The 12,354-nt window shown below is 48.1% G+C and overlaps 1 protein-coding gene across 2 annotated transcripts in view; it reads right to left on the reverse strand.

Moving 5' to 3' along the window:
- Nucleotides 1-4,671: 4,671 nt before the first annotated feature.
- The window catches only part of EHHADH (enoyl-CoA hydratase and 3-hydroxyacyl CoA dehydrogenase), a 28,138-nt gene continuing 20,455 nt past the window's right edge, over nt 4,672-12,354 (reverse strand). For both annotated transcript variants that reach the window (XM_074877952.1, XM_074877953.1), the window contains exon 7: nt 4,672-7,152. In XM_074877952.1, coding sequence (XP_074734053.1) covers nt 5,882-7,152 — 1,271 coding nt within the window. In that variant the 3' untranslated portion in view covers nt 4,672-5,881. The remainder of the gene's footprint in view (nt 7,153-12,354) is intronic.

Below are 12,354 nucleotides of genomic sequence, written 5' to 3' on the forward strand. Positions count from 1 at the left end.
GGCCCGAGCAGCTCCGCCCCGCCGGGCACCTGCCGTACCTGTGACCCATCGTGGGATTTCACCGATTTTGCAAAGGCATCTTGCAGCGGCGGGAGTACGCGGGGGAGCAGCGCCCAGCCCTGCCTGAGCCAGCCTGGCTCCCCGCAGAGGGCAGCAACGCCGGCGGGCCACCGCCGCCAGGTACCCCCGGGCCCGCCGGCTCCCCGCAGCACCCCGCAGCACCCCGCTCTGCCCCTGCCGTGACAGGGCGTGCGGAGCTCCTCCGGACCCCCGCCCCCCCCCAGCGTGTTCAGTGGGGTCCGGGCAGCCTCGCATGCGGCCGGCAGCCCCCGGGAGTGCGAGCAGGCTCGGTGCCATGATCCAGGGCGCTCCAAGTGTGGGGCTCGTGGCTGTTTTATGAGACCAGTGGACACAGATCGTCCCTGCGGTGCCAGCATCAATGGAGCAGGAGACTGAGCTGCTTGCACACGTGGCCCGGGGCACAGACAGTTCTTGTTTGGCATTTTATTCTTCATCCTACTTATTCTCAGGTCATCCGATCAGGAAAACCATTTAAGCATGCAGTGATTTTAAAAACACTGATAATCTTTGTCTTCCAATTTGATCAGTAGATACAGTTTTCGTTAATAATGATATAGAAGTGTATTGGTTTTTCCCCAACAGTCATATCTTTAGGCCAAAATTGAAGTTTGGATTTATCTTGAGCAGTGGCTGCATTATTTGGTTTCCTAAGTGTAGTGGTGGGCTTGTTTCCCTGTCATATTCACAGAATCACAGAATCATCTAGGTTGGAAGGACCTTGAAGATCATCTAGTCCAACCGTTAACCCAGCTCTGACAGATCCCAACTCCACCAGATCCCTCAGTGCTATGTCAACCCGCCTCTTGAACACCTCCAGGGATGGGGACTCCACCACCTCCCTGGGCAGCCCATTCCAACACCTAACAACCCATTCTGTAAAGAAACACTTCCTAATATCTAGTCTAAACCTTCCCTGGCACAACTTGAGGCCATTACGTAAATTGTGTTTTTATTGCCCCTCTGCTCAGTACTGAGAGAGCTGAAGTTCTGTTAGAACAGAAATCAAACCAGTCATTTTCATAGTCACTTATCTTTGTACAACACCCAATAGCTCATTGTCAGAAGTAGTCAAAATACACTTATTTTACTGTGTTCTCCAGAATATTCCCAGACAGTTCCTTGGGGTCTGTCCTTGGGATAGATCCCAGAGGCGTCCCCATGCTGCACATCCTCCCGAGGATGCGCCGAGAGAATCATTTGCTTCTTGCCAACAAGAAGAGCTTAAGAACAACCAAGCTGCAGGTGTATCGCTGTGATCAGCTCTGTGTTTTATGGGTAAACCCAAGGGATGTGGGTCATTACTGCAGAGCAGAGAGTTGCGTGAGACTTTGAACAACCTCTGACCATCATCCCTGACTTGCAGCACAGGCCAGCTCCCTGCAGCACTGCTGGCCCTGGGGCACTTCACCACTCGCAGTGGTGCTGAGACAGGCACAAGGCTGAGACCCACCAAAACAGCACGTACAGGTGAGCAGCTCCTACCCCGTGCACTGCCCTGTCCCCCAGTCAGGCTGCCAAACCCATTTGCCATACGCATTTACACAATGCTCCCCACCTGCACACCCACAGCGCCTTTCCCCCCCAAAGCAAAAGCGCTGGAAGATGGAGTTTATCCAGCTGGATGCTGCGGAGCTTGCTGGGGGAAGCCTCTGTCCTCTATTACAATGGAGCCCGAGCAAAATGGTCCTGCTGGTCCCTTCTGAGTGGAACCCTCCCTGGTTGCTAGGAGTGGGGACGAGCTCTCTGCCTGGCAGATGGGCCGGATGCCAGAGTGGGAGGGCTGGAACGCTCGCCCACGGTACACCCGGCTCCTTTCAATGCAACGCACACCTGCAGTCGGCACCCACCCGGCCTGCCGCTGCCCTTCCTGCTCCTACGTGGTCCCGGGGAGCCCTTCGCTTCCTCCTGCAGCATCTCAGAGCCAGGAGAGCCCTGGGTACATGTGGCTGGTGCAAACGGGGGGTAAACCTCCCCCTCTCTGTGGGCTGGTTGCACACAGCTCGAGGGAGAGCTTTTCACCAGGCTGAAGGGACATTTCTGAGACTGGTTTTGATTGCTGGGACAAAAGCAATTGGAGCGGGCTGAGGGTGGCAAGGAGGTTTACACTGTGCCTCAGGGACGAGACCCGTTAAACTCAGCCTAACTGGGCAGGAGATGGGTGCCCAGCTGCAGCAAGAGCTCTCCTCAGCACTGGTCATCAGGACTGAGGGAGCTTCACAGCCTGTAGATTTTAAATGCCTCCGGGGTTAACTGCACTGGAAAGTGAGTTTTCTGCTCAAGGCCCACCTGCCTTTGTTTTGCCAGAATCCCACTGAAATCTGCAAACATTCAGGACCCTTGCTCAGCTGTTTGCAAGCAGAGGAGAAACTGCCTGCAAAATCAGGTTTTTCTTTGACACTGTCCTGTTGTCCTTCTGTTCCCTGGAGCCCACCAGCAGCAAACAGGGGCTGCAGCTCGGCTCCCACGAGACCCCCAGCCTGAGAACCGCCTCTTCTACCTGCTGGTACGAAGCCCTCCCTGTCCACCGCTGTTTCACCTCCAGAACTGCTCTCAGACCCGGCCTGGGCTGTAAGATCACTTTCTGTTAAAAAGAAATAAAAGGAAGGTGAACTATGGGTTACAGAAACGGGTGTAGGTGCTGCTGACAAGACTCAAGTACCCTGTTCAATTTGGACATGCGCTGCAGGGCAGCGGTTCTTAGCACACCATGAGGCAGGGAGCTTTCTGCCTCCCTTTGAAGGCCCAGTGCTGCAGGGGATGCTGATCAAAGCTAAAGTAATTCTCTCCTTTGGTGCACTCCCATTCTTTACTGTTTTGCAAAATGCCCGTGGCTGAGCAGTTAATGGAGGCATCTGCTGCACTGGCAGAGTTCACCAACTTAATTAAAGACATCTAACAATTCTGCAGCTGCATGTGAGAGACCATGGGTACTCACAGGGCTGAAACCAAATATCCTCAGCACTGAAAGCAAGCATCCCCTCTGAGCAGAAAGCGTAGATCTGCAGCCAGACACTCACATAAAAGTAGAAGCAGGGCCCAAAGATTAAGGATGGACTAGAGCCAGTTTGCAATGTGTGTCGCCAAGGCCTCGCTGTGCTGGAGAACTGTACAACCTCAGCTCACGCTCACATAGCTTAGAACACTCAGGCTAGCAACAAGTGAGCAGAGCTGGGGACGTTCCTTGCCAGTAGGGATGCTTCTACCTGGAAAACTTTTTTCACAGATATTTTCTCACCGAGTGAAAATAGTTAGCTGGTTTAAAAAGGCAGGTGGGAAAACTAATCCTGTACCAAGTGGTTATCAAGTTCTCCTCTGCGTGGGGCCGTGTTCTTTCCTTGTTAAATGAAGAAACATTTCACTCATGGGCATATTTCTGGTATCTCTGCATCTTTGAGCTGACTGGGGACTTTGCAAGGGTGTTATTTTAACACCACACCAAAAAGGCTCACAGAAGAGGCTGGTGCTTTCTGATTAGATTGCACGTCAGCAGACACCAAGGGCTTCGAATCAGGCTGCCGAGCACGGACCACTGTGCTGTGGGGCTGGGGGCCGGGGACCCACGGTTGCCCTTCGGCGTGCTCTCGCCCTGCCAGGAGCAGAGCAGTGGAGAGGCAGGGACTCTCCTGCACTCCTGCCAGCGGCGCGGAGCCTCACGCCTGCCCTCTCAGAGCTGCGAATGCAACCTCTCAGCGGCACCAATGTCACTGATGGCTGCCTGGGACGTAAAACAGACAGATCAATGCTGTGCTGCTTTGGTCGATATGCATTTACAAATGAACTTCTGTCAGGAGATACATTACCAGTAAGAACAGCCTCTGTTCACAGTAATTTCTGTGAAGGGAGACAAAATGGGGAATGGGCACATCAAATGCACCAGCACAGCTGCAGGTGAGGAGAGGCGTTTTGGCCACAGGGGAGAAGCCGGTGGGTCTCAGGAGATATCCTGAGACCAGCATCTCTCCTACAGAGGAAGGGCATGCCCTCTCCTTCGCAGCCTGCTCCCACTGCCAGGGGAATCGCCCTTTCCCAGCTCATCTCCAGCATGGGTGAACACCACAGCACGAGGCACAGGAGAGGGGATGTTAGCCCGGGCAGCGCATCGCGTCCAGAGCTGTCCTGCCAGATGACATGACAGCCGCCAGCACCAGCCTGTGCTGTTGTGTAACATGTCACGTGGAGTCTGCTCGCGTGGAAGCAGCGCTTCACTCTGGAGCAAACACTGGCTTGCTCTCAGCTGTGGCACACAAGTGATTTGGGGGAAACAGCAGCTGTTTTACTGGGCCTAGAGTTAGCTCTTTCTCTGGTCCTGGAGAAAAATCCTCCCTGGAACCAGGCACTTGGGTTGGCTTGTGACTTATGAGGGTTTCCTGCCGTCAGTTTTACACTCTTACCCACTGAAGGCCAGAGGTAGATAAAAGGCAAAATAAGACATGTTCAGGAAAAAAGAAGCATGCATCCTTTTCAGACACAAACTCCCCCACAAGCAGGAAAATTATCTAATTCTACCATGTAGAGAACGATGGAGAAAAAGCAAAGAAGCAGCACATTTTCTTTTTTCTACTATTCCATATGATACCATATAATCTGTCATTAGATAATCAAAGCAGTTTTATTAAAATAAAAAGCAGAAGTTAGACATTCAGTGTCCCTGAGAAGGGAACCCAGACCAACCTATCACCACATCAGACTGGAAGATACATTCACTAGACAGGAGAAATGGGAGACTTTGGTCTCAAAGCATCAAGCCTGGAGCTAGTTTGGCTCACTCTCCCCCTACTTTGCTCTCTGCTAAAGATCTGCTGCCTCCCTGCCTGCCTGCAGCAACGTTCCTGCCTGCACAGCTCTTGAGCCATGCACTTCTCAGCGTACCCTCTGCCCATTTGAAAACCTGGTAAGTGCCAGACCATGTTTCAGTCTGGTCAATTAGAGCATGCTGAGCCCCAAGACCTGGTAGGTGTAGTCAGGCAAGATAGAGGGAGTGATGGCAACACATATCCACACTTAAGAGATGCCAGAAGATGTTTCTGCTTGGACAAAGCCAGGTGGGGATAATGATAATGGAGGATGGAGTCTGGATGCAGAAGGCCAGTCGTGAGCCAACACCACAGGGGAGTTAGTCAGGTCAAGGTATCTGTGGCTTTTCTGTCATTTATTAGAATCTCTGCAGCAGGGAGGAGGGACGGTACCAGCCCTGTCCCTTGCTCTCTGCCCAAACCTGCTCTCTCCAACTCATTTGACTTTACCTCTGACAGGGGCTGCACCCCTTGTGCCATCTCTCCCTCAGCAGCAGGAAGGGAGCAGGCTCCAGCTGGCTGTTTCTGGGAGAGACTGCGCAGGAGAGACTGGAACAAACTGGGAAACAGATTTAAGGCAGGAGCTGGTAGATCCAGCTGGTCTTGGGTGAACTGCGATCACCTCTCTCTTACCTCCCTCCATGATTCGCTTTGGGGGCTGGGGGTGCTGCTCCCTCCCTTCCACAAGACAGACTGGAAGAGATGTACAGCTGTGATGACCTACGGCAGAGCAAAATGAGACGGGCCTTTACACAGCAGTGTGCAGAGAAGGTGGGTGAGGCTGGTGCTGAGAAGGAAGGGTGGGTGATGGCAGTGGTTATCTGCAGCAAGACAGGGCTTGAGATAATCATCGGACAAAGTTATTCTCTGCAAAGGCCCAGGAAGGTCAGTGACATTGTTTACGAGCCTGTAGCACTTTGGTTTTGATTGGAGAAGACGGTGCAATTACAGCACCTGTTTCATGAGATCAGCCTCCACTGAACGTATATAACAGGCACTGACAAAAATCACAGCTTGTTGTTTGGCCGGCTGAGGTAGGACATCCACTCTTTGAGGGGTGGGTTCCCCATAGCTACCAGCTTTTTCAGAAAGGCACTGGGCTGTAGCCCGGGAACATCAGGGTGGGCCTCTGAGTATTTCTGCAGTTTAGCCAGAATGCGAGAGAGCCCAACGGTGGAAGCGTAGAACATGGGGCCGCCCCTGTGCTTCGGCCACCCATAGCCATTGATATAAATTACATCCAGGTGTTCTGGGCCTGATGCTATGCCCTCAGCCAGGATGTCAAACCCTTCATTGATGAGGGAAAACAAACACCGCTCCAGGATTTCCTCCTGGTCTATAAAGCGGGTCTTGATGCGATGGGTGTCTCTGTACTGTGACAGAAAGCTGTGAAGCCATGGATCTGGCTTGGCTGTCCTGCCCCCAGCCTTCTCGTACTGATACCAGCCTTTTCCCGTTTTCTGGCCAAACCTGCCATTCTCACACAGAAGATCAGGCAGTGGGCTGTAGCGATGGCCATGCCGCTGGCGGGCAGGTGTTCCTGGAGGTAGTGAGGGCCCAGTGAGACCCTGACCCTTTCGAGACCTCCAGCCTACATCCAGCCCAGCAAGATCAGACATTCGGAAAGGTCCTATCTTAAACCCAAAATCTTCAATAACCTGATCTACTGCTTCTGGCCTGCTTCCTTCCTCTAAAAGGAAAACTGCCTGTTGTGCGTACGGAAACATCATTCGATTCCCAACAAACCCAAAACAATTCCCTACCACCACTCCAACTTTTTTCAGGACTTTGGCTAGCTGCATAGCGGTGGCAATGGTGGTAGGGGATGTGTGATGGCCGTAGATTATTTCTAGTAGCCTCATCACATGAGCAGGGGAGAAGAAGTGTGTGCCAATGACCTGCTGTGGGCGGCTCGTGGCAGAAGCTATTTCATTGATGTTCAGGGCTGATGTATTTGTACACAGAAAGGCCCCTGGCTTGCAGATTTTCGATAGCTTGTGGAATATTTCCTTCTTCAGTGCCATGTTCTCAAACACAGCCTCAATGACTAGATCTACATCACGCAACACATCAAAGTCCACAGTGAACTGGAGACGTGCAGGGTTATGGAAATCCAGGGTTTGGGCACCCTGCTCCATTTTCATAGCCTCACGTTCCAAAAGGAACATCACAGCTTTTCTTCCCGTGTTCAGATACTCCAGATCTTGCTCCAGGGCTACCACAGGTATCTTGGCCTTAACCAGAGAAGTCACAATGCCTCGGCCCATTGTTCCCAGCCCTAAGGATAAAAGTGAGACAGAATCAGAGACTATGAATAGAAAATATTATAGTTAATCACTTGACAGTAGCATTCCCTCTGTATCTCTAGGATAAAAAGTGGAAGCCTATGAAAAATGAGTGGCGGACAGATAGAAAAAAAGAATTTAAGACTGGGAAAAAGGAAGGTGAATGCTCTCATTCAGTGATCCTAAATGTCTGAAAAGCAGTAGCATAAAGGCAAGTTTATGTCCTCTCAAGCTTACAAAATACCAGCGGGATTCACTCCAGTATGCACAGATCATGTGATTCGTCTTCTCCCTGCAAAGTTTTATACCTATGGAAACCAGCATCACTTAAGAGTTAGAACCTGGGGATCCAAAATAGGAGATCTGAGTTTCAGCTTCAACCCTGTTGGCAACTTCTAGCAAGCAGTTTCACAAGCAAGCTTCACCCTGAGCATATCAGTGCCCCTCTGTTCGTGTGAGATGGTCCTCTATGGGCACTCAGAGAATATTAGTGTAAGCAAATACACCCCACCAGCAAAGCTCAGACAACTGGTTTCTTCCTCCTCCTCCCAAGCTTCCTCTTTGTCTCCCTCCTCTTCTCCCTCTGCACTCCATTGCGTAATCTTTGAAGCAAAGAAAATTCAGCTGCTATTTCTGTAAAGACTCTCGGACACTGATATGCTCTAAACTTTGATTCTAATGTCTTGTATGTCTTTCATTGACAGGTCAAACGGGCTGGAACTAACACTGCATTCTTAATACAGATTTCAACATCTTCTGCCTCCTTTTTAATCACTCTGGAACATCAGTAGCCTTTTGCTTGCCGTTTGCACTTTGTAAAAGGCATCTCTGCCCACTGGGAATTCTCCACATTCTCCAACACAGGCCATTCCTAGCTTCTGAAGATTCCTGAAGACACAGGAATTGTCTTCAATTGTCTTCCTTGTCCAACCACACAGTTAAAGTGCTTGCCCAGAATTCCTGTAACTGAGCATCCATTCAAGCTGTATTTTTTTTTCCAAGATCCATAAATGCACTATTACCAGCTCATACCAGGAATACTAGTGTAGAGATTACTGGCTTGATCCCTTCCCTCCTTCTGAGCCCTTCTACCAGCTCTGCCCTCTATTACATTAAATGAAGCCACATGCTTACACTTTCCTGTGATGCACAACCCACACTATTTATCCTGCTCTCCCATGATGGAGGCTTTTCCGACTAAGTTAATGCAAACTAGTAAGAGAAGTTCAGCACAATTTATGTGCTTTAGAAGTGCGAAGCATCTGAATGGGAGGATTATTAATATCCTAAATAAAGAAACAACCAAAGTACAGGTTTGTTATAATTCTGTAAAAATGATTTTTTTAATCCTGGGTTTACAAATGAAAGTCAGCTAAACAAATAAACAGAAACAAGGGGATTAAAAAATTTGTCTAAAGCAGCTTTGTAAAGAAGAGCTGAAATTGTGTCATCATTTAAACAAATTCCAACAACCAAGGTCAAACAAGGTAGTATGTTTTTTCTGCAAGCTACACACCCTTGGTTTAGTTCTGTCCACTCTCAGCTTGTGTACACACAAGACACTTAAAACACTTCCAGCTTAGCCACAAGAAGATAGTTTTTACAGACATCACTATCTGGCAGCCTGCTTATAAACCATTATACTCCCAAGCAAATGCTAAAGTTCCTTTCTAGGAAATTACATTTGCTACTTCATAATCAAGTACTACTAAAAACTAATTTGAAAATAAAACCAGAATAACATGAATCAGTTCTTAGTATTTCAGTGCCCATGGTTTGCTGACTGAAAAAACCCAACACAAATAGCTCCTTCCACTGTGCTCAGTACGCAGAGCCTTGGATGTAGTAGCAAATACAGTTAGAGACAGTTTTTTCCCTGTTCGTGGTGAGCTGCACGAACTGCTTTCTTCTTGGACAGTGCAGGAGGGTAACTCACCACTTCATGCATACCCACCAAGCCCAGCCCCATCTTTAAGGCTCTCTTTAGACATCGAGCTAAAGTGTTTGCAGTTCAACATGGCTCCCTCTTGAAGTCTCTTCCTTTCCAGGGTGGAGACCTGGGGTTTCTCCCTAGAATTTCCAAGCTCTACTAAAGAAATAACGCACACATCCTGGGCCTTATTAACTCCTGTTCCTCTCAGCTTCAGTCTCATGACTGAAATCTTGGCAGTTCTCTCACAATATGAACACGCTGCTTCTTCCTAAATCAAAACCTCTTCCATGAGCAGGGGTTTTCCAGCCTTCTGTTCAAGGGAATTTATGCAGTGGTGTTAGCTGATTCCCCCGTTTGCTTTCGTCCACACATGTAGTATGAATACTCCCATGTAGGTTTTAGCTGTCCCATGACAGACAGGCATACGTGCGTATAGTACCGCACTTTCTCAGCCATGGGAATAGGCTTATAGATAAGATATGAGCTTGCCAAGCTTGTTTCTGACCTAGAAAAGCTGTCTCTCAACTTACTACATAACTCTTCAGTGGCCTGTATGAAATGATGTTTAATGAAGCTGACAGAGAGAGTAATGAAAGCCCCAAGGGTTTTGTTACATTAGAGCTTGCACAGCATGACTCCCCTGGAAATATTTTCTAAAACTGGACTATAAAACTAAGGAGAGATTTGGCTATCTAGCAGGGAAAAAAGCATTTCTGAGGACTCCCCTTTTCAATTTTATAAAGCCAAGTGATCTTGGGAAAGAATATATACTAGAGCAGAAAAAAATTCTAGGGAATCATTGGGCCTTACATGTGTAGAAGGCTATAGATGAAAGAGAAAGGGAAATGTTGCATGCTCAGCTCAGATCACACAGACCAAAACACAGCTCGGAACTACTCCAGAATTTTTACTGTGTGTTCCATTCTCTTCCTCAATAGTGCTCTCAATTCTCCCAAACCACAAAAAACCCCTATACTGCAGGGGACAGTTTTCAGAGCTGTGTTACCATCTTTCATGCCCAAGGCACATCTTTCAAAAGAAGGCTGAAATCTGCTTCAGGAAAAAAACCAGTGTCTAGCCATCTTGCTTCTGGTCTTTTGTTGTGAAATGTAGCTTTGACATATAAATAAAACTACACTTGAACCCATGTAATTTCAGGCCAAATATGGATATGACAAATCCATTTGCTGGGCAAGCTGAGTGAATAATGACTGTTAATTATTGATCTGTCACAAGGTACTTAGAATATGAAAAATCATGCAAAATTAATTGAAGAACTATAAAAACAAATTTCAAAAGAAATGAACTCGAATTATGTACAAAGCAACTCATGTAGAGTCACATACACTAGATAAATACAGATCAGTGGAAAATATTCTGAACTATTTGGACTTTAAAATGCCGGGCAATGGAAGTAATACCTTATAGATTGGTAAAAATATGTGAAGACTGTTCCAGTTTCCCTGTTAAAAACAACAAAGAGAAAAACTTTTTCTGGATGACATGGAACCAAAAGAAGTGGAAAGAGATGGGAGCCAATAGGTCAGAACAAGCAGAAGCAAATTCAATAGGTGACATTTCATGTGGCTGAAGACACTCAAGGCCAGCTAGGCCAAGAGCAGGAGGGATCCTGCATAGCTGGGTGTTACCTGCTTATCAGCCTTTCAGTGAGCAAACTGCAGACAAAGGCAGCTGATGGGAAGCCAGCACTGCCACAGGAATGGTTGCCAGTTCATCAGCAATGCTATCAAGCATGCCTACAAAAATGATAGGACATCCTTGATGTTGAATCTACATTAAGACATGGTCAGCAAGCGATGTGCCAGCTCCCTCCAACAAGTTCCTGCTAATATTGGACAGACAGGGGAGCCACAAAGCAAAGCTTCCCTAGCATTCATGGCACTGCTTCCATACCGTAAAGGTCCTTGATGCCTATGGAAAAGGTACTGAAGGAGAAGAAAGTCAACGTGATCTTCTCCGCTGCTTCCCATTGTGCAGCATGGAAGCACCAGCATAATGCAACATGGTTTTAGTGTGTGAAACAGCACAGCACTGCCTACTGGAAAATGGGGTCTGCGTGATTTCTGACTATCCAAAATGGGTGCAACATCTTGCTCTGACCGCCCTCCTCTCTGCAGTGAAAATAGAGAGACCTGGATCACCTAGGCAGACTCAATACTTACATGGATGAGCAGCACCATTTTAAAAGGTGTTGGTCCCTCAAAAATCATCCCTAAGAATTTGATTTCTGGTGCTGCAAGAATGTACTTAAGATCAGGAATGTGAAATTATGAGATACTGTACAGCATGGTACTGGCTGGAGAATGACTTTTTGTTACAGCAGCCTGAAAGAAAAAATACAATTGTGCTGGCATGTTCTATGCCTGTCTCTAACGGACTTGCAATTTCACTGATATTAAAAGGGAAAATAGGAGGAAAACCTTCCACAAGGAGGAGAAAAAGCACAGTGGGGTGGCAGAAAGAAGTGGTGGAAAGCAGTGACACTTAATGTGGTGTGGGATACAGAGTTCAAAGGTGATCAATAACCTCCAAAATAGGAGATGTCACTTATCAAATGAAGTATAACATGAAGAACTAGCATAAACAAAGCAAGCTATAACCGTGGGCTATGGGGGCTGTGTTGATAGAAGCAGTGATTCAGAAAAGGCATCAGAAGTCTTAGTAAGTGTCAAGGCCCTGAGTGGACTGATAAGCTTTAATGACCGTGACCAGCTACACCTGGAGCCTCCACCCACACACACTGCCCATAGGCCTCAGAGCCCCATTTAAGCTCAGACCTGGGCCTTCAGCTCTTCCTAAGCTATACTGGAGGAGTTCTGGTGTCTTACTGTGGCTGTGCCAGGCTATGAACACTGCTGATCTCAGACTGGCTCCCCAACTTTACCTCAAACCTGCATCATCACGTGAACTTTGCTTGACCATCCATACTTCTAGTAGATCCTGGCTATGACCTCTGTGTCTGCCCTGCTTGCCTTGCTCAGGTACTGTAAATAATTGATATAGCAGTGGGTTGTACTGCCATCCAGAGGGAGAAATGGGTTGATAAGAACTCCATGAAGTTCAGAAAAAATAAATACCTGAGGGGAAGGTATAAAGAAGATGGAGCCAGACTCTTTTCTGTGGTCCCTGGTGACAGGACCAGAGGCAATGGACATAAACTGAAACATGTGAGGTTCCATCTGAACATAAGAAAACACTTTTTTTTACTGTGGGGGTGACTGAGCGCTGGCACAGGTTGCAC

The sequence above is a fragment of the Strix uralensis genome, chromosome 9 (genome assembly GCF_047716275.1).
Source record: "Strix uralensis isolate ZFMK-TIS-50842 chromosome 9, bStrUra1, whole genome shotgun sequence".
Lineage (NCBI taxonomy): Eukaryota > Metazoa > Chordata > Aves > Strigiformes > Strigidae > Strix > Strix uralensis.